This window comes from Anser brachyrhynchus (genome assembly GCF_964034855.1).
Source record: "Anser brachyrhynchus genome assembly, chromosome: 8".
Classification (NCBI taxonomy): domain Eukaryota; kingdom Metazoa; phylum Chordata; class Aves; order Anseriformes; family Anatidae; genus Anser; species Anser brachyrhynchus.
Window position 1 is genome coordinate 9,148,504 of NC_137702.1, and position 21,254 is coordinate 9,169,757.

General features: G+C 61.2%; 2 protein-coding genes and 1 long non-coding RNA gene across 3 annotated transcripts; 1 reads left to right on the forward strand and 2 right to left on the reverse strand.

Moving 5' to 3' along the window:
• Positions 1–1,232: 1,232 nt before the first annotated feature.
• Positions 1,233–4,269, reverse strand: FOXD2 (forkhead box D2; the record flags this gene model as incomplete). Its single annotated transcript, XM_080602725.1, is given in 7 exon segments — positions 1,233–3,363; positions 3,365–3,402; positions 3,405–3,444; positions 3,446–3,475; positions 3,478–3,924; positions 3,927–4,043; positions 4,045–4,269. Coding segments are annotated over 7 exon segments (1,407 nt in total). The 3' UTR covers positions 1,233–2,853.
• Positions 4,270–4,883: 614 nt separating this feature from the next.
• On the reverse strand, positions 4,884–18,473 carry FOXE3 (forkhead box E3; the record flags this gene model as incomplete). Its single annotated transcript, XM_080602741.1, has 1 exon — positions 4,884–18,473. The coding sequence occupies one exon, from the start codon at positions 18,471–18,473 to the stop codon at positions 17,295–17,297; it is 1,179 nt and encodes a 392-aa protein (XP_080458867.1). The 3' UTR covers positions 4,884–17,294.
• Positions 18,474–19,036: 563 nt separating this feature from the next.
• LOC308199137 lies at positions 19,037–20,792 on the forward strand. Its single transcript, XR_013954413.1, has 2 exons — positions 19,037–19,110; positions 20,320–20,792. It is a non-coding gene; the product is annotated as an uncharacterized lncRNA (long non-coding RNA).
• Positions 20,793–21,254: the final 462 nt, after the last annotated feature.

Consider the following 21,254-nt stretch of genomic DNA (forward strand, 5'->3'; position numbering starts at 1 on the left):
GAAGGTGTCCCAGCCCCAAAACCACCGAGCCCCCTCCCCGTCCGTGTGGGGCAGGGGGGGGATCTCCGGGGAAACAGCGGTTCCCTGCCGAGAGACCCCCACACACACCCCCCCCCGCTCCTCCAAAAGACGAGACCACCGGCTTGGAGGACCCCTGCTTGGGCGAGCCGCGGAGTTTGGTGCCCGCGGGCGCCGGCTGCGATTTCTTAGCCCATTCCTCGCATCCCCCGGCTCGTCTTCCTCCCGCACACGCTCAGCGAACAAATCAGCCCCCCCCCCCCAAAAAAAAAATGAAGGGGGGGAAAAAAAAAAATCGCTACTTTATATTAAAATGTGCCGCCCGCCCCCCCCCCAGCCGCACTGCAACCACCCAGGCTCAGCGCACATCGCTTTCTTCCCTCGGCTCCCGTCTCCTCAAAGCAGGCTCGGTTATTAAAGGAGGCTGAACAAAGATAGCCGAGAGCAGCTATCAGCGCATTTTAACTTCATCAAAGACTTCGGGGGAGAGGGAGAGGAGGGGTCTGGCACCTTCCAGTAATGAGCTTGTCAGGAACACCCCTGCCAGAGCAATTGAACAATTTGCGCGCAGCAAAAGAAAAGGAGCCGGGAGGGAGGGAGGAAGGGGAAATGCTACAAAAGCCCCTTCAATTTCCAACCATGTGCTTGGCAATCTGGAAAATAGATTCATTGGCCTCCTCTTTTCTCCCATGTCGAGTCTTGTAGCCCCTTTTGTAGGAGCTGGACATGAAAGGGAGACAACCAAGTGCCGGACACGAAGATCGCTTTTCAAAAGCAAATGTGTGTGAAGCGGAGATGTGAGACCGCTCGCTGCGGGGAGGCGGCACGCTCGAGAACAACATCAACAAACTGCGCGGAGCTTCGGGGTGGCACAGACAGGGGCAGGAAGGGGGGAGAAAAAGGGGGGGAGAGAGAGAGAGAGAAAAGCAACGCCGCCCCCCCACACCCCCCCAACCGGCGCACACCGCCCGGCTCCTGCCTGCGCCCGGCGGGCCCCGCACCGAGCCCCGCACCGAGCCCCGCACCGGCTCCGTGCCCCCGCTGCCCGCCTCGGCCGGCTCCGCTTTGCTCTGCCTCCTCCTCCTCCAGCTCGCTCGCTGCTGGGGCTGAAAGGCCTCGTATTCGTTAGCTCGGGGTCCCTGCCAACAGCCAAACCGAACAGCGTTTGGTCCCTGTAAATAAATAAAAATAAAAAAAAAAAAAAGGAGGGGGGGCGCTTAAAGATGTTTATTTACTCTGCAAAGTCGTTGCAAAATTTAGGCGGAGATCAGGTTGCATTCGGTCATTCAAACGCTGCGGGCCCGAGGGGGACGTGTGTGCACGGCGGGGGGGGAACCCTCCAACTCCTTTTCTCCTGGGTCAACTTTTCCAAAGGAGCCAAAGGCAGGCGGAGCGGGGAGAGAGGGGCCAGCCACCTTCCTCCGGCCCCCACCGCCTCCCCCGGCCAAGGCATGGAAAGGAGCAGGGCTTTAGCGAGCAGCGGCGCGATGGGGGGGGGGGGCACCAAAAACCGACCAAAGAAACAAAACCAAATCCAAAATCTTAGGGGGGGCCCTTCCCTCGCCGCCCGTGGAGAGGGACCCAAAGCGGGGACCCCCCCCCCCCCTCCGGCAGCCGGAGCAGCGAAACTCGCTGAATTTCGCCAAAGCCTGGGAGCCCCTCGCTTCCCCGAGGCCCGAGCGGGGCTCTGGGCTCTCAGCGTGACAAAGGACATCGCAAAGAACCATTGGGATTTTTTTTTTCTTTTTTCTTTTCATTTTTTTTTTTTTAACCAGGTCACAAACATTTATTAATTTACACCACCGGCGGACAAAATTCTGTTGCCTTTTCCACATCAAATTATTCACAGATTCTCTCAATAAAATAAGATATGACGGATGCACAACCAGTGAAGAGTAAACTGGACTCCGCTCATTAGCTCCCGAATAATCTATATACAAATAATTACCGATACACCAAAAACCCACGCGTGGAGGGGGTGGGAAAAAGGGGATTAAAAAAAAACAGTACGGGAATTCTCCTAACTTCCTGACGGATCAGATTTTTTTAAACGTGCATTTGAATGTCTCATTGAAAAAAAAAAAAAACACCACGCAGTCCTGAGTTTCACCGACTTTTCTTTTCCTTAAAAGTAAAGAAACCCTAAACAGTGCCTTTTAAAACCAAAGCTTCAAAGAAACTGCAAAATAAGATGGAGCCGTTCAAACATTTTCCTTGAGAGAAGGGGCGAGAGGGACACCCCCGGCAAAGCCGCCCGCGAGAGGGGCCGGGGGCACCGAAAGCGGGCACGTCCCAAAGTCCCCCCGCGGGCTGCATCTGGGGACCCGGCGGAAAAGCCCCGCAGCTCTCAAAGAAAATATTTCGGACCCTAAAACCGTTCCTTTCTCACCCCCCAGACCCCTTTTTCCCCTCCCTCCCCCCCCGCAAGACGTTGCTCGCCCAGGTCCCAGCTTATGTTACGGCCGCTTTCGGAATATGCTTTGGCGCTTGCGGGATGAAATATTGTTATTTTCCCCCTCCCGGTTTTCCTTTTTCATTTTTCTTTCTCTTTTTTTTTTTTTTTTTTTCCCCTCCGAGGAAAGAGACACAAACTGATCTGGATGCCACAGAGCCTGGAAATAAAGTTTTTTTAAAAAAAAAAAAGAGGAAATATTTCCTACCTTAAAACACAACAGGAGGAGGTTGGGGGAAAGGGGGAGAGCGGGGCAGAGGGAAGGGGAGAAGATCGGAGAGGAGAGCCGGGCAGGGGCCGTTTGGTTTGCGCCTCTCCCCCCCCCAACCCCCCCCCCACCACCACCTCCTCCTCCCCTTCCCCTCTCCTGGCCGGAGCCCGCTTTAAAAATGACAGCTGCTAAGGTTTGTGATTTTACTGGAAAAGTTCTGCGCGGGCTGCAGGAGCGGCTCGTGTGCCAGGCCGACCTGGGGCTGCGCCGGGGCCAAGGCGGGGCTGAGCATGGCCAGGACCGGCGCCGGGGGGCCCGCCTGGCCCGCGGGGTAGGGCGCGGCGGGCGCGGCGCTGGGGTTGGTGCTGGGCGGCGGGGGCACGGCCCCCCCGATGATGTTGTCTATGGAAAAAGAGGGCCGGGAGGGGTTGCCGTTGCCTCCGCCGCCGCCGCCGCCGCCGCCGCCGCCGGCAGCGGGCGAGGGGTCCGGCTTGAGGGTCTGCAGCAGGGCGGCGGGCAGGGCGGTGGGGCTGAGCTGGGGGTGGTAGAAGGATTTCCTGCAGTTCAGCTCGCCGCCCAGGAAGGAGGGCAGCCCCGAGGCGGCGGAGAAGACGGAGGCGGCGGGAGGCGGCGGAGCCGGTAACGGGCAGTGCGGGGCCGGGAAGGGGAAAGCCCCCGGGGCGCCGCCGCCGGCGGGGTGGTGGTGGTGGGGCGGGGGGTAGCCCTGCAGCTGCAGGCCGTAGTTGTAGCCGTAGTGTCCGTAGGCGAAACCGGGCAGGAAAGCGGCGGGGTCGGCGGCCCCGGCCCGCAGCAGCAGCTCGGGGTGCGGCGGGTGCAGCTGCTGCTGCCGCTTGAAGCGCTTCCTCCGGCGCAGGAAGCTGCCGTTGTCGAACATGTCGGCGGACTCGGGGTCCAGCGTCCAGTAGTTGCCCTTGCCCGGGTTGCCGGGCTCCCGGGGGATCTTGACGAAGCAGTCGTTGAGCGAGAGGTTGTGGCGGATGCTGTTCTGCCAGGCGGGGAACTTCTCCCGGTAGTAGGGGAAGCGGCCGCTGATGAACTCGCAGATCTCGCTCAGCGTCAGCCGCTTCTTGGGGCTCTGCAGGATGGCCATGGTGATGAGGGCGATGTACGAGTAGGGCGGCTTCACCAGCGGGTTCTTCCCCCCGCCGCCGCCGCCGCCGCCTCCTCCGCTGCCTCCCCCGCCGCCTCCCCCTCCGCCGCCGCCGCCGCCGGCCGTCGCCTTGTCCCCGGGCGCGGTGCCGCGGGCGCACGCCGGCTCCGAGCCGCCGCCGGGGGACAGCCGCTCCGGGGACCCCCCCGTGCGCCCCTTGGCGGCCCCGCTCCGCGGCAGGGCGAGCCCCAGCGGATCGCCCTCGTCCTCCTCCTCGTCCTCCTCGTCGTCTTCCTCGTCGTCGTCCTCCTCGTCCTCCTCGTCCTCGCTGTACTTGCCCCCGTCCTGGGGCGGGCCCACCACGTCGATGTCCGCGTCCTCCACCTCGGAGAGCGGCTCTTCCTCCGGGGAGCGCTCGGACATGATCCCGCAGCAGCTGCCGCCGCCGCCTCCTCCGCTGCTGCTGCCCAAAGTCATTGTTGGGAGGCCGGGGAGGGAGGCCGGGCTCCCCCCCCCACCTAGCGGCGGTTCCCGGGATGGGCCCGGGGCCGTGCCGGAGGGGCTGAGGCCGCCGCCGGGACTCCGAGCCCCGCTTCGCCGCCGCTCCGAGCCCCGCTCGGCCGCGCCGCTGCTGCTGGCGGGGCCCCGGCACGGCTGCGGGGTGGTGGCTGCCGAGGGAGGGGCGGCCGGGGGGGGGGGGGGGGAGGACGGGACGCGGGGCAGGGGGAGGAGGGACGGGCCGGGACGCCCGGGGGCCGGGCAGGGAGCTGGAGAGCGGCGGTAATAAATAATAGCGATAATGATGATAAAGGGAGAGAGGGAGAGACGGGGGAAAGGAGGGGGGGGGAAATAATCTGTGCGTGTGTAAAGTGTGGGGGGGGGGGGCGTTGGGTCTTTGGGAGGGGTGGGGGGGGGACGGAGGGAGGGGAGGGGGGCGGGGGAAAAGGGAGGGGGGAGGGCAGAAGTTGGGAAGGCGGCTCCCCCCCTCCCCACCCCTCCCGAGCCGGGACCCGGTGGAAACGCTCCCACTCTGCGCCTCCTGCGAGCGGCTCCCCAGGCCTTTATAGGGCCGCCCCGGCATCACGTGGAGCCCCCAGCCCCGGGGGGGGGCCGCGAGGGGCTCCCGGCCCGGCCCGGCCCCCCCCCCCCCCCCGGTGGGGATGCTTTCGAGGAAAGGCGCTGCCCGCCCCCCCGGGACCCCGGTCACGGCCGGCCGGGATAGGGGGTGTGGGACGTAGAGCCCCCCCCGCCCCGCACCTCCAGCCGTGCCGGAGGCTCGCAGGGTCCTTTAGGGCCGCCTCCCTCCCTCCTTCGCCCCCCGACGGCCGCCCGGCCCCGGGGCTGGGGGCTGCGCCGGCGGGCCCCTCTGGGGGGACCCCGAATGAATCTGGGGGTCCCCGCTCCCCTTCTCCTCGGTCTGACGTCAGAGACACGTCAGAGACACGTCACCGGGCACCCAGCACGCCGCCTCCCCCGGGGGGGTCCCGCGGGCTGCCCCCCGCCGCAGGGCTGCCGGGGCCCGGCAGGTGCGAGGAGCAGCCCCCGGCGACCTCTCGCCCCGGGCGGTAGCCACGGGTGCCCGCAGGGTGCTGGGACAGTGCCCGAGCCCCGCATCCCCTCCCGACGGGGCTCCCCGACCCCGTGCCGCTGTCCCCCCACCCCAGGCACCCCGGGGGAGGGCAATCCCCCCCCCATCCTCCTCCTCCTCCTCCCCGGCCTCCAAAAGCCTCTCCGCTGCCTCCCTGCCTCCGCTCGCCCCGAGCTGCAGCATCCCCCCGACGACAAGGCCCCGGGGGACCCGGCCGCTGTCACCCACCCCTCGGCCCGGGGGGGGGGGGAGCCGTGCCAGCCTCCTGTCCCCGTCCCGCACGGGTTTTTGCTCGGAGAGCGAGCACGGAGCCCCGCTGCTTTTTCGGGGGTCTCCCTCCCCCGGATTTGGGGGATGCGCGGGGAGAGAGGGAGGGAGGGAGGGGACAGGGATGCCAAAAAGGGGATGCCAAAAAGTCCTTCAGGTGCCACACGGGTGTCACACGGGAGGAGGCCGGGTGGGTGCTCCGTTCGGCTCCTTCTTCCTGCCAGCAGCAACTGGCAGCTCCGTTCAGCCCTTGCAGCCGGGGGGCTGGTGGATGGGGGGGGGGTCTGTGCGGCTCCCCCCCCCCCCCAAGGCCGCGCTCAGCACTGTGAGAATCTGCGGTGATGGATTGCCAGGCGCTGCTGTTAACAGGTGCGAGCATTTGGTGATAAAATCTCCAGCACTAATACCGGGGAGCCGGGCCAAACAGCTGCGCGGCCCCGCTTCCAAACGCCGGTCACAATTACTCAAAGCCTAACGACTCGGTGCGCCGGGGAACCCCCGCGAGCGGGCACCCGCACCCCTCCCGCACCCCTCCCGCTCCGGAGCCGCGGCCCCGGCCGCATCCTCCTCCCTCGCTGTGATCGGGCCGGGATTTCCCTGAACGGACGGAGAAAGCGGTGAAGAAGCGGGCCGGGGGAGCTTTCCCGAGCCCTTTCCCTTCTATACCCTTCTCCTGCCGACAACCTGCACACGCGCCCCCCTCTCCTCTCCTCTCCACGCGTGTGTACAGGCGGCTCTGTTCATTCTCCCTCGGCCAGCACGGAGAAACGCCCCGGCTCCTCTCCATCTCTCCGACGGTCGCTGCTCAGCCTCCCCGTTAGGCAGCCCGGCGGCGAGGCGATGGGAAGAACAAATGGGAGAGGGGAGGGAAAAGAGCCGAGTCCGTTTCCATTTTTATTAAGTAAAATAATAGTTATGACTCCCCTACATAAACGAAAGTGTCATAAAAAATTCCGAAGCAGCTGCCAGAGATTTCGACCACACACACACACGAACGGGCGATTGAATTTCCACTCGGTGCCTTTCGGCGCGGAAAGGAGCCGCCGGGAGCTGCGCCTTGTGCCTCTGCGAGGGGAGCGCAGGGGACAGCAAAGGGACCAGAGGCTGGGGGCAGCAAAGGGACCGGCGGCGGGGGACAGCGGGCACCGGGGACAGCGGCACCGCCACCCCCGTGCCCCTCAGGGTGGCTGCCACCAAAGCGCCCTGCCCCGAGGCCGGCCCCGCCGGGAAAGCGGGGCTCGAAGCGAAACAAACGGGTGGGGGGGGTGGGGGGGCTGTGCCAGGCCCCCCCCGCACCCTGCCCCGTCCCCATCCCCTCCCGGGAGGGCAGCGCCGGGGGCAGCCCCCGGGAAATGGGGGCTCGGGGGGAGCCGTGCGCCCCTGGGCGCCTCCGCATCCACCCTCGGCACCCGGAGCCCGAAAGTCCTCGTGGGGCCGGGGGGGGGGGGGGCATTAAAGGGCGGATTTTGGGGGGGGATGCCACCGGTGCCTTGCACCGCTTCCCCCGGGCCGCCCCCCTCCGGCTGGGCGCATCCCGAGCCGCCGCCGCTCGCGGAGCAGCGCGTCCCCAGCAGCCGCTCCTGAGCCTATTTGGGCGCTTTTATAGGGGAAATGTCGCCCCAGCTGAGGTGGGGGGGAGTGGTGGGGGGGGGGGGGGGCAAAGGGAAGCGACAGCGGCAGAGCCCCCGTGCCCCCATCTGCCTGCGGCTTCTGCCCGCCGACTCGCCCCTAGCTTCGGCTTTGTCCCGCAAGATCGGCTGCGGGAAGGAATCAAAACGAGAAAAAGCACCGAAAACCCAACGGCCCGGAAACGGTTTGGGAAAGGGGACCCCCGGGGTGAGCCCAAGCGGCCGCTCGGGTCCCGCAGGCGGCCGCACGCTGCGGGCCGCGCCGCCGCCCCCACGGCCGGCCGCGGGTACCGGGGCCAGCTCCAAGCCCGGCTCCGTACGCGGGGTGCGGAGCGACGTGGGCTCCCGAAACGGCCCCGCGACCGACCGGTCCGAAAAGATGGGCTTTGTCACCTCCCCCCCGCCCCGCTCCCAGCCACGCAGGGTTTTTTTTTCCTTAGCGTTTGTCCCTGAGGCGGGTTTTTAATTTTTTTTATTTTTTTTTTCTGTGCTCCTCTCCGGGACGTTTCGTTACGGGCAGCCTCCCGCCCGCCCCCCTGCCGCCCTAACCCGGCTCTGCCGTACATCTCGCGGGGAGCTGTGCCGCCCGAAGTGCCCGGCGGGGCGGACGGTCTCCAAAAAGTCTCAGTAGCGAAAAAAAAATAAATAAAATAAAAAAGACGGGGGGTGGGGGGGGGGGGGGGGGAGCGTCAGCCGAACAGCATTTTAATTCTAACCTTTAAACGGACTTTTCGCTGCCTGTCCCACCTGTCTCTCGGAGGTATTCCTATACCCTCCACCTCCCTCGGGCGGGGGGCTCCGGGCCGGCCGCAGCCTCCCCAAGGGCTCCCCGTGCCCCCCCCGGGGGCTCCACGCCGCCCCCGAGCCCGGAGCCCCCCGCGGGCTGCTTTTCCCCCACCCCCGACGAGGCACTGATTTATTTTTTTTTCCCACGGGGAAAATCTCGGTCCCTGCCCGCCCACCTGCTTTTTGCCCGAGGCTGGAGGGCAGGGCAGGGAGAAAGATGCCGCTGTCCCAGCCGGAGCAGCCCCCGGAGCTGGGGTTTATCAGGAGCAGAGCCCCCGGCCCCGCACCCTGCCCCCAGATCCTCGCGGAGGACCGGTTGGGTTTGCAGGGCAGACCCGTTCTTGTTTCCTCTGCCTTTTCTTTCCTTTCTTTCCTTTTCCTCTCAAGTCGTTTATGCTGATGAGAACCGCATCCACAAGTCCCCCAAGGCTCCGTGATGGATTTTCTGTATTACCTCGTTATCAAGCTCGGCTGACCTCTAACTTCTCTGAGAACACGAACAAGACGGACCTGCTGCTGCCTGGGCTGCCCCAGGGGGCTCTTTTTCCACTTATGTGATTTCCTTTGATATTATTTCTCTTCTTTCCATATCCAAGGCTCAGACCTTCAGTGCTCCCTGCAGCTCAGCCTCCTTTTTTGCCAGCCCCTTATTGCCAGCTCCCAGTTTGCAGGGCTCGGTCGGCTCGCCAGGAGCTCCTGGCGCAGGAAGGTGGCCGGGGACGGTGGTGCCGGGTAGCGCAAGGTGCACAAAACTCCCAGTTCGGAGACCACCGATGTCAAGTACCTACAGCTGCCCCTGCAGTGCTCAGATGTCGGGTATCTCCGTTTCATTGACTCGCATTTTCAAGCCCAGATGTCCCAAAATCCACGCCAAAAAAAAGGCCTGGATTTCAGGTGAAGGCTTCCCCAGGTGCCCCCATGTGCAGGGCTGAGCGTCCTCATCACACACACGCACACACACACATGTATTTAGGTACTGGGATCTGAGTTTAGGACCTCAGCTTTGGACTTGCAGTCCAACAACGCTGCCTGCTGCTCCGTATTCGTTACCGATCCCATCCCACATGGACCTGAAGCCCACCAGGCAAGCCCGCATGCAGCTTAACTGATTAACCCTGGCTTGGCGTAAGCTTTTTCTTCATGCTGTTCTTCAGCAATCTGACATGAAAAGGGACGGATACACACACACACTTCCATGACTCAGAGGAAGGCAGTGATTTCAAGCCGTAAAGCACCAGGTGCGCTTTTGAGACTCACCAAATCCAGCTCTCCTGGTTGCCATAAAAAACACATTAGCCAAAGGCTGATGCATGTGGAAGGCAATTATGCTCTGGCACATGGCAACATGTACAGAACAGCCTGGTAACAGTGCCTACCACACGAGGGAAAATATCCCTGTGAAAACAAGCCTGCTAAATCACTTCATTCTTCCCCGAATCCCCTGAAAATAAAAGGGAGGATTTTTTGGGGGGGAGGGAGATCCGTGAGGGAGGGAATCACGTTTCCCAAACGTAGGCGCACCGTGCAAGACCTGATGTAAATGACTGGGTTCACGCAGACGTAGTAAGCTCTGAGGAGGGCTCCTAGTCCAGGTTTCCACGCCAGCACCTGACCATGCCAGAAGTGCTCAGGTAGCTCTTGCTGCTGAGTCCTCTGCAGTCAGCAGCCCCAGTGCCCACCTCACCCACACGGGTCCACAAAAGCCCACTTGTGCCTTGAACACCAGCTGAGGACCCTCAACATGGGGACAGGAGCGGGCGGGGAGAAGGTCTTCAAAGGAGAAAATTACTGAGAAGGTGGAAAATTACTGAAATGTGGCTTGACTGGGAGAAAAAATGCTTGACTCCTTTTTTTAATTATTTTTTTCCTGCATGGAATAAATGGCTGAGGATTGCCTTCTTTGTGGCCGGAAGCATCCAGCACTTTCCAGAAGGGGATGAGGTTGGGGTGAATCTTGTAAAAGATTAGTCCTGCACACGCATGCTGATATCTACAGATGCGCCTGCAAAGAGGCTTGTAGATACATTTTGCCTCTTGACTTCAAATAAAACTGTGCTTCTGTCGGCTGGCAGCTGTGATGTTCCTACCGCACAGGAGTAATGCCCAGGGTCCCTTTCCTCTACTCCCACCTTGAGAAGGAGCTGAATAAACAGCTGGAAAAAGTCTGTGGCCTGAAGGCTGCTGAGGGAGGGGAAGTACCTCACTGTCTCACCTGATGCCATGCAGAGAAGCAGAGGCAGAGCCAAACGCCCTAACCCCTGGCCCCTCATCCAGCAGGGGACAACCAGGTAGAAAAGAGGCCGTGCAGGCGGTGGGCGTTGCATCTGGGCCAAACGCCATCAAGCGAAAATACCAAGCTGGGAAGCACCAACACAGCCCCGGCCGAAGGTCTGCAGTGGGGTGAATCCCAGCCTGGCTCCAGCACCTCCACACCTCTAGCTCTGGCAACCAAAGCTAAGCCTTGCTTTGCTGTGGGACTTCGTGGCAGTGCCGGTGTGGCCGCAAGGGGCAGTTCTCCAGCCCTATAAAATAGGTGCGCAGCAGGTAAAAGGGACGCGCCGGATAAAAGGGACATGCAAGAAACCCACCCCTGGCATTCTGGGGTGTGAGCTTCTCCTGCACTTTTCTCTAAACCACCAGACGCAATTGCTGCCCTGAGCTGCACAGAGGATGCGAGAGGAGAAGCCTGGCAATGCGCAGATTAAAATTAATCCGGCCGCTCTGGGGGCGTCGAAGCTTCACACGAGGAAGCCGCGCTGCTCGGGTGGAAGATGCAGCACCAGGGGGTGCGGGAGGAAGGGCAGGGCTGCTGTTTCACGTCTGGGTTTGCAGTTCTTGGGAAGACCCGATCCGTGCGGGATGGACGCACAGCGTCACCCAGCCAGCCGCATCCCACTGACGCTTACTTCGAAATTCCTTTTTTTTTTTTATTATTTTTTATTACAGTTCTCCAGGTGCCTAGACCCTGAGATCTAACTGCATTAGGAGGGCAGGAGGTGTCGGGGCACCCTGTCTGCTCCCTGCTGCAGGGGGACGCGGGCAGGCTGAGCGCTGTGCCCGCGCCTGTTACTCCCCAGCAGGCTGCCGGGGCTTCCTTCCCTCCCAGCGCAGAGATAAGCGTGCCACCTAGAGGAAATCCCCTTCACTGCCAGCACTGGCAGCCGAAAATTATCCAATAAAGAATAATTAACCTCTGGCATGGGAGAAAATCCTCCTCCCGTGCCCTGCAGCAGCTCCGGGCGGCCGCACAGGCACGTCGCGGAGGGATGGCGATGCACCGAGGGGCCCCGGCGAGCGCTGCGGGGCCAGCCCACGGCTTCCCGTACCCCGTGCTCTCTGCCATCCCTGCCTCTGAGAAACGGGCTGCACGTACCGCAGGGCGAGGGGATCACGTATGTATCATATAATGCCCTCCAGTGGCAGCCAGCAGCAGTCCCAAGCCCACGGGTGGCGGTGCCCGAGCTGCAGGAGAAGGGGGATGGTGGCGGCGTCACCTCCTGGCCCAGCAGCTCCCACCCCGTGGGGCCCGGGCACTGCTGGGGATGGAGCTCTGACCCCACGCAGGGCAGATCCACATCTGCACATCGTTCCCAAGGAAAAAAATCTCCTTGGTGCTTAACTTGCCAGGCTGGCCACGGGCACCCTCACCGACCCATCAGGCGCCCGCGGGGCTGGGAGATGCGACGCGGGAGCAGGCGGGGCAGCAGGTGCCACAGACCTGGTGTCCTCTGTGATTTTTCCCTGCACCTCCCCTGCCCGCGCTGCTCCTCACCACCTCGTGGCCGCCGTCCCGCTGCCGCTGTCCCCGCGGCCGGGCGCAGTGCTCGTACGGCGTGAAGGGCTTCACGGCACCGCGCGGGAAGCTCGCGCGCTTTGCAGGCCTCTTATTTCCTGCCGTGGCCGAGAGGAGCCTAGTTGTAATAAAACTCTGGGCTCCGATCCTACAAACACTTATGCCTAAGCTTAACTCTAAGCACGTGAGCCGTCAAAGGGGACTATTCATGTGCTTAAAATTTAAGCATGTGCTTAAGCGTCTGCAGGCCTGGAGTCTGTCAGCGCGGGGATTTGTGCGCTAAGCCCATATTCTGGGTCATTATCCTTTTCATGTCTTCTCTGGCATTTCAGAAGATGCTTCAAAGGGGAATTTTCAGGTTCCTCAATAAACTTTGCCTTCCCAAGCAGCCTGGATTCTTGCCTATTCTATGGGGCGATTCTCCTCCGCTGCACCCCCTCCCCCTGTCAGCGATAATCCTGTGCTATTTCATGCTTGGCCAGACAATTAAGCCCTCTTGCTGCTTGGCTCTGTCTTTGTTATGTATAATTGTTCCAAATAATTAGCCACTATTGCACGCTACTCTGAAACTACTTTGTATTGCAATTATACTTAGAGGGCGAGCATCAGCTGAGGGAGAACCCAAGCAGCAGACAGCCTGGAAAAGAAAGGGCTGGGGGGAGATGGATGCGCGCCTAATGCAGCACCACAGGACAGCCGAGGGTCGGGAACAGATAAATGGTGCTTGGGGATGGTCCACAGCTGGGGAGGTCTGGCCAGGAGAGCGGAGGGTGGGCTGCGGGACCTCGTCCCGGGTGTCACCTGGCTGCCACCTCGTGGTGCTGGCTCTGGTGCAGCAGGTAACGCTGCAGTGACCGCCTTGGCCATCTCTGTGCGATGGGAATGCAAAGCTGCTCCGGGATGTGTTCGGGGGCTGGCAGCAAAACGGTCCCTAAATGTGTCCGTGGGTAGTTCTGGGGGGTGAAACGTGTGGTTCCCAAGGGTTCGGCAGCCTTCTCTTTGCTCGCCAGCAAGCTCGTCGCACAGTGGACAAGCGCCAGATGGGATGCTCAGAAGAGTTACCTCTCTACATGAAGCATCTTTTTTTAAATGAAAACGTGGTGGTGCAGCACGGTCACCCTGTTATTACTCCGTCTCTGGTATTTCAAGCAGGGAATGTCTGGGAAGGATATAACCAGGCACCTGGGTTGGTGTGAGCCGTGCTGGTCAGTTAATTCCTCTGCCGAAACCTGGGGCCTGCCCCGAGCAAGGGCACTTCAGCAGCCCCAGTGCACAGACTGTGAAATAAACGGCCCTGGATGCTGTCCCCAAAGCTTGTCGGTGTTTTACCACCCGTGCTCGGGCTCTGACGCTTTGCTGCCCAACCTCAGCCTTCCTTGTCAGGTGCTGCAAGAGCCAGGCCAGCCACCCACACCCTCTGCATGGCTCATTTCAAACTGTCAGCCTGCGACAAGGTGCAGACAAGTGCTCCTTCACCCCTGCCCCCTCATCTTCCCCGAAGAGCCCGATTTACTGCTGTATTTCCACTCCTATCCCTATTTTTCCTCCAGGGGGGCAGCCCATCCAGTTCTCTATCCCGTCCCCAGCAACGTCCCGCAGCGAATGCTTAGGAAAAGGGTAAAGGAGAGTGTATCCGGGGAAATCCTTTCTCAGCTTTGGTGTTCGGTGCTGTGGGGGTTCCCCAACCCGCCGTGTTTAGCGGTGACCCTCCCTGAGCAAACCCCATCCCCTCCTGGTCCCGGCCGTGCCCCAAGCCCCTGTCCCGACTAGGACAGCCCCCAGAGGGCCACAGGCGGAGCCCCCCCGTGTCCCCCTGCCCATTGTGGGGACGACGGCGACGATCCGGGTGCCCCCCTGAGCTCCCCACCCCCCGGTCGCCGGCCGGGAGCGGCTTCCCAGGGCTTTCCACTGGAGGTCAGTGTTGGCCCGAGCACGGCGCCTGCCGCCCCGGCCACCTCGCCCCTGCCACGGCGGGTGACAGACCCCCCCCCCCACCCCCCCAGCCCGTGCCGTGCCCCCTGTCTGTCCCCTGTCCTGTTTCGGTACGATTTCGCCATCGGCCGGCGGAGCCCACCTCTGCCGGTCCCGCGGCACCCATCGCCCCATCGCCGGGTGGCCCTAACGGCTCGGTCCTGACCTTTTGGTCCCTTTTGGGGACCGAAGCTGCTGGCCGTCTCCGAGTGGTGTGCGCGCAGGACAGAGCGTCGCAGGGAATAAAACCTCCTGTCCTTCTGACCTACAATTCCCAGCACTGGGACTGCCAGCGGACACCTGGCAGCACCCAGCCAAAACCCGACCCCACCAGAGGGACCCACGGGTCCTCCAGGAAACGTGCTTCTAAAATTTCACCTCATGCGTTCGTTTGCACCCAAGTGGAAAAACGCTATTAGCAGGTTGGGAATAGCGCCTGAAAAGAGCACTCGGCGTTGCTTGTTTTAACCTGCGGGGAAGCAGCAGGAATTTGGGGCACGCACGAGGCGAGCAGAACGCCGCCGTACGCAGGCACCCCCAGCAGCCTGGCCGGACCTCCCCGGGCAGGTTTCCGAGAGAAAAACTGCTTTAGCTGTCAAAGGGGCAGCAAACCTCGGTTACGTGGCTCCCAGCATCCAGGCTGAGCGACCTGAATCCTGCCCAATTTTCCACGGCATCCTTCGATGAGCCACCTGCGGCACGTTTGAGCCCAAAGCACCACGCTCCTTCCACGACAGCGAAGAGCGAACAGAGTTTAGCCTCTGGCTTTCTGGAGTAAGATGGGGACGGTTCTGACTGCCACGACTTAATATCACCTGAACTCCCTGGCTGCTGCTAAATAAAGAGGAGGGGGATTTCAAAGGAGACTTGGTTTCACAGCCAAAATCTGTGTGATAATTGCTCCTGTTTCATTCAAATCCCTCTTATTCACCAAGCAGGGACACTGAAAAGACACTAAAACAGACAAAGGACGCAGGTATAAACTTTACAAAGCTTAAAACTACTCTGTCCCAGCAAGGCTTATGCTTTACATGACACTTTAATCCTACTCATTTGCTAGATTCACCCTAACTGTAAACAAAGCTTTGAAACGAAAGCTTAAAAGCCTAGCTGGGATACATTAAGTTAACCAAGAAGACACTCTTAAGGCATTAGTTTAATGACGATCCCAATACGAGTGCCAGAGGTTTGTGCATGCGGGGATTAATATCTGCAGGGAGAAGAAGAAAAGGGGTTTGTTCCCTGTGCTTTCAGCCTCTTTGGCAACACAGGGCCCGCAGTGAGGGCGGCTGCCTGCTGCCTGCTGCCTGCTGCCTGCGGGCGCTCAGACAGCCTGAGCTCGAGCTAAAACCCAGCAGCACGGAAATCCCTTTCCTACACTCGCCGCTCACCCTGCAAGGCTCTGGGGGGACCGGGTCAGAGCAGGGGGCCAGATATCCTAGCACCGAGCCCAGGGAGCTTCAGCATCACCTGCCCACCCCCGCCACCCAGCACCCATTGCCTTTAGCGCAGGAGCCAGGCCGTGCCCCGCTGCAGCCCCCGCTGCGCGCCGCAAGCCCCCCAGCTCCCAGCCCGCCGAGGCCGGAGGGAAGCCGGCGGACCCAGCACCTCGGCACGTGTCTGCTTTTGCCTGTAAAACACTGCAGGATTGGGCCCCGAGAGTGACTGTGAGCCACAACAAGCGTCCTTCCTACCGGCTGTCCTCGCAAGCGTGATTTCAGCATCCCCACTGCCCGCGCAGACAGACTGCGGCTCGTACAGGACAGCACTTCGCAGGCTTTCCATCGGTGAAACATCTCTACCCATAGGTATCTTTCATAGAAAGCAGTATTTTTGGGGGATAAGTTTCCTCACCCAGCCCTTTCCCAGCAGGGCTATCAGTAAGGGAGAAGCAGGAAGCTGCTGCTGGGAGCAGCGTGGGAGCTGAAAAGGAGGAACCAGAGGGAGCAGGAGCAGACCAGAGCCGGGAGGTTTTTACAGACAGGTGAAGCCCCGGTTTTAAGGAGACCAAGAGAAGAAAAGCATCTTCCTCCCTCCCCTTCCACCCTGACCCCGCAGTTTTTACAACACACATGGAAAAAAAGGAATGAAAAGGCACAAGCAAGAGCTCCCACCTTGTGGGCAAAAGCCGACCCGTGGGGTTCCCACCCCGACATTGCCCCGCACACAGCTTTTGGTCACAGACATCGGCCGGGGGACGAGATGCTCGGGTCTGCACCGCCACCCCGGTGACACCCAGCTCCTCCTTAAGGACTGTGGGAACCGCTCTGCTTCAGAGGACCCCGGAGTGACGGGGAGAAATCCGTTGTTTTTACCTGGAGGGTGTTTAGACAAGAAAAGCTGAACCCAGCGGCGGGGAGTCCTGCCTCCTACCTGGCTGAGCACTCTGGCTGGACGGTCCTATAAATAAAGAGCACCAGGCTGGGCCGTGAACAGGTTGGGTTTTTAATCGATTTTGTGATTAGGAAGGAAAGCTACGATCTCCTAACCTGGTGTGCTAAACCGGAGGTTTACCTGCGGGGGATTTCTGGGAGGGAAGACACGTTCCCTGCTGCACAGATGGAAACCATCGGGTCCAGTAAGAACAGCACGGGCAAACCTCACAGCTCCCTTGTGATGACTGCATCCATCGCACAGCTTGGCCATGGTTAGCTCCCATTCGCTTTTTTAAAAATCATAGTAAAATAGCTTTAAAAAGCATCACTAAAACCGTAGGATGAGGCGGTGTCGGACAGCAGCACGAGTCTGCCTTCCACCAGTCACAGGAGGAATGGATTTCCTCCAGGAAAGGCCTGGCTGGGGCCAGAGGAACAGCAGCGCTGGACACGTTGGAAGGAAAAGCTTTATTTTAAAAAAGTCCTTTCTAACAATAAAAGTGAATTTTAAAAATAGTAAAAAGAAGTAGTCAGGGTGAGTTTTTTCTTTTTTTTTTTTTTTCCTACGGAGGAACGAAAGGGTAAGCATCTTAAATATTCATTTAAAATCCAGTGAGTTGCTTTAGTAGTGGGATTTTTTTTTTTTTTTTTGGTAGCTCATTCCAGTTATGGAGGAGGCACCCAGGGAAGAGAGAAAAAGCCTCGTTTTGGGACATTTTCTGCTCCCCGGGTTCCTGCCTGTCCCACCACGCTCCGAGCTCCTGGGCGAGCTCTGCCTCACCCCGGGGTGCTGCGGGGTGCCCCGCTCCACCCAGGTGCAGCCGGGTGAGAAACAGACACTCCCGGGCACGGAAAGCATCACTGCCAGGAGGGAACGCGGCAGCAAAATACATCCCCTTCTCTCCAGTTAAAAATCAGCTGGAAAAGAGAGGATTTTGCCCCCCTGCACCGTGCACGTGGCTTTGTGTCCATACGCAGCCAAAGACCGGGACCCCCCCCACCCCACCCCGCCGATCCCACCACGGGGCAGTGTCCGTGTGTCCGGCCGTGCCCACGGCCACCTCGGGGCACCCGTCCGTGCCCCCCCAGCCCCATCACATGTACCGCTCGAGGCCGGCGGGGAAATTGGGCTGCCTGACGTAGGCGTTGCTGGAGCCGAACTGGCCGAGGGGCGACGAGGCGGGGAGCCCCAGGAGCTGCTCGCCGTGCTCGGCGCAGGCTGTGGGGCGCATGGCGGGCAGGGCCAGCCTGTTGGGAGCCCCGTAGAGCTGCGGGCTGCCGGGCGAATAGCCGCCCTGCCCCACGGGCAGGTGGGGAGGCGAGGCGGCGTAGGGGTAAGGCAAGGCGTTGGGGCCAGGCCGGCCCAGCAAGCCGGGGCTGACGGGCTGAGGCTGGAAGCAGGGAGGCTCGGAGGCGCCGGCGGAGCAGCTGGGGGCAAGCTCGGCCCCGGATAAACCCAACGAGGGGTGGCCCAGCTCGGCGGGCGGCGAGGGCTGCAGGGCCTGCTGCCCGCTGATGAGGCTGTCGATGCTGAACATCCTGGGGTGCTGAGCCTGCGGGGCCGCTCCGGCCCCGTAAGGATGGAAAACGGCGCCGGAGAGCTGGGGGCCGTAGCCGGGCGAGCAGAGGGCGTTGGGGTAGGGCGCAGCGGGTGCCACGGGGCGGGCGGCGGGCGGCGGGGTGAAGGCGCTGGAGTTCTGCATGTAGCCGGGGTAGGTGGTGATGTCGGTGCGCTTGAAGCGCTTCCTTCGCCGCAGGAAGCTGCCGTTGTCGAACATGTCCTCGGCCGCCGGGTCCAGCGTCCAGTAGTTGCCCTTGCCGGGGTGGCCGGGCTCGCGGGGGATCTTGACGAAGCAGTCGTTGAGGGTGAGGTTGTGGCGGATGCTGTTCTGCCACTTCTTGGGGTTCTCCCGGTAGAAGGGGAAGCGCTCGGTGATGAACTTGTAGATGCCCCCCAGGGTGAGCTTCCTCTCGGCGGCGTTGGCGATGGCCATGGCGATGAGGGCGATGTAGGAGTAGGGGGGCTTGCCCCGCTGCACCGGCCGCTTTCGCCGGCGACCCCCGGCCGGTGGCGGTGGCTCCTCGGGGGGCAGCGGCGGAGGAAGGGGAGCTGGGGGGCTGCCCCCGCCGCCCCTCGGCTCCGGCTTCACCGGGGGCGCCTGGCAGGAGGGGGGCGACCCCCGGGGGGGCCCGGGGGAGCCGGGGCTGGCGGCGGGGCTGGGGGCCGGCAGCGTGCACATGCCTCGCAGGCAGGGGAAGCCGGCCGCGGTCATATACGGCCGGAGGGACGGGGGTAAGGGGGGGGGGGCACGGGAGAAAGAGCCCCCCCCGAGGGATGGGGGAGAGGGAGGGGAAGGGGAAAGGGGGCAGGCGCCGCGGCAGCTCCCGGCGATGGGGAGCCGGGCCCCGAGCTGCCTTGCAATATATAGGGCGGCCGCCCCCCTGCCCACCCCCGGGGGCGTGCGGAGCCCGGGCCGGCCCAGCCGGGCCCTCCGCTGGGGGGGGGGGGGGGGGGGGTAGGGGGGGAGCCCGGGACCTGTCTCCCACGGGCAAATCCCCCCGGCCCCTCGCCGGGGATGTCTCGGGCAGCGAGGCCCCCGGGGGGGGGAAACCCGCTCCCGAGCGGGCTGCGCGATCCGCCCGGGCGCTCGCTCGGTTTCCAGCTCCTCCGTTTTCCGAGCAGGGGGAAAATTGAAGCGAGCCCCGCCGGCCAAACCCAGGGCGAGTTTTATCCCGCGGCCGGCCGCCAGCAGGGGAGCAGGTAAGCCTGCCCCCCGGCCCCCCCGCTGCCCAAATTTCGTTGAGTTTTTCCCTGGGCGAAGCGCTCCGAGGCGGCCGGGACGCAGCGACGGAGAGAGCCGGGGCTGCTCTGCCCCTGCCCCCCCGGTTTGTTACTGTGCAGCCTCCTGGGTAAGGAAACCAAGCTGTTATTTGATATTTGATTTTATTTCCCCGTGGGAGAGTGGAAAGGGATGCGCAGAGCTCGGGGCTACCCGCAGGTACGAGGGACGCGGGGCACGGATGGCGTTTTGGGGGCGGACAGGGGAAAAAGGGGTCTCTCGGTCAGCGAGGCTGAAGGTAGTGCTCAGGAAGCCCTGCTGGGCGTCAGACGGTGGCAGACCCCTCCTGTCCTGTGAGTACCAAAAATCACAGCCTTCAACTTCGTGACTTGGTTAAAAGTATTTCCGAGAAGACGGCAGGACAAAGCCTTGTTCCACAGAGGCAGGTAGATGTGGCTGGGATCGCACCATCATCTTCCTCTCCTGTTTGAACTAAAAAGCCACCAAGCTTTTTAAAATAAGATTCCCCATCCCATCTTCTTTAAGCATCTCCTCGCGGTTTTATTTTACAGTCCAAGCAAGAACTCATTGCCCTGTTTATTTCCCACCGTCACTCGTTCCCTCGCTTGTGCCTGCATCTGGTTTTGTTCTTATTTTCTCTGCAGACCTTCCTGGTTCATCTTCTGCCCTCCTCGGGGCTCAGGCAGGGCAGCGTGGGGTCTGGCAGAGCTGTGCTGGTCCAGTCCCGGTCAGCTACTGGGCATGCTGGGGTAAACTGCCTCAGTTTCCCTTCTGCCAACTAAGGGCAAGAACAGTGGCAGCAGGAGTATTCAGCATACAGAAGTGTGTCTTCCTCCAGAGCTTGGTTTTTCTTAGACAGAAGGCAGCTCTTCAGCGAGGGAAGCAAACCGAGAGCACGGCAGGGACCCTTCATTCCCTTGGGAGAAGGAGGGAAAATGACAGACTCCTACTGCTCCGGGAGCGTGCATTTAACGTGAGCGTGTATCTGAGCGTTGGGCACTTCGTGACCCACGGCCTGAGGATTTGACTTGCCCAGTCGCTGGAGAAGGTGAGAACCCCATGAAGGTGAAGGGAGGCACTAGAGACCATGCCGTGAAGAACAAAGAAAATTACCCCCGGGGGCTGAGGGGGGATGGAAACCTTCAGCTTTGCAGGCATGATTTTTTTTTTAATGCAGACACAAAGATTTTTAAGTAGAGTGATTTAGCAAGAAGCAGTTCAGGAGGGAAAAAAGTTAAGGGGTGTAAAGGAGGAACAGCTTTTCTCATTTAGTCCCACAAGCAATCATATTACTTTTTTTTTTTTTTTTTTTTTTAAGTGGTCTAAACATCAGAAGAAGAATGGGAAAATGAAAACCCGACAGTGGCTGGGTCTGGAGCTACCTGCGACCACACAAAGGAAAAGAGGTCTCGTCTGGGCAGCAGGATATGAAGGCTCACCAGGTGAAGGGGTCCTGGTCTGAGGCCCTGCTCCCGCGTAACACTGCGCACCGCGGGAGAAGCCCTGGCCCTGTCTCGGGGCTGGCCGAGGCTCCAGGTGGTGAGCAGCTACCTGAAAGCTGCTGGGAGCATTCAGACGGCTCCCAGCTTCGCGGGGGTAGGAGCCGGGTGGCGGAGTGGTTTTGACAGACGGACAGAGCAGCAGGACAGAGGTGGGCAGGAACCAGACCGAGCCCTATTGCTGAACGAGGAAAGCCAAACCAGACAGACACTAATTCCCACATGTCTTCTCACTCCAGGTGCTCTTTCTGCCCCAAGCATTTTACAAAATGCTGGAAGGTTACCATAAAAATGGCTTGCACAAGCGAGACCTGTCTCTCCCTTTAAAGAAGGCAATGCAGAAGGAGTAAATCACATTTGCGAAGTATGTGCAAGCTTTGCCAGCACCTGCTGCCTTCCACATCGGTTCATCCTGAACACACAGAACAGCTTAAACTGCTCGTTTACCTCCAGAAATTGCTTTAGAGGACGGGTGAGCTTGCTTCTCTCGGCTACCTTTGTGCGCCAGCACGCGGCTGCTAGCAGGAGTTTGAGCGCACTTGTCTGTGCGAGCAACAGCGAGGAGAGGCAGCAGCACTCCGTGGTGCGAAATTTCTGGGCAGCCCAAATCCCCCCAGGGTATAATGGGGTAAGCCAGGAGGGGCAGATGACTTTGTGCCTGGCACTACTCTGGCGCTTGGCACTGTAACGGGACCCTGGGGAAGGGGTGAGCCTGCCCCGAAATACCCCAACCAAATGCATGTGGATGTCCTGT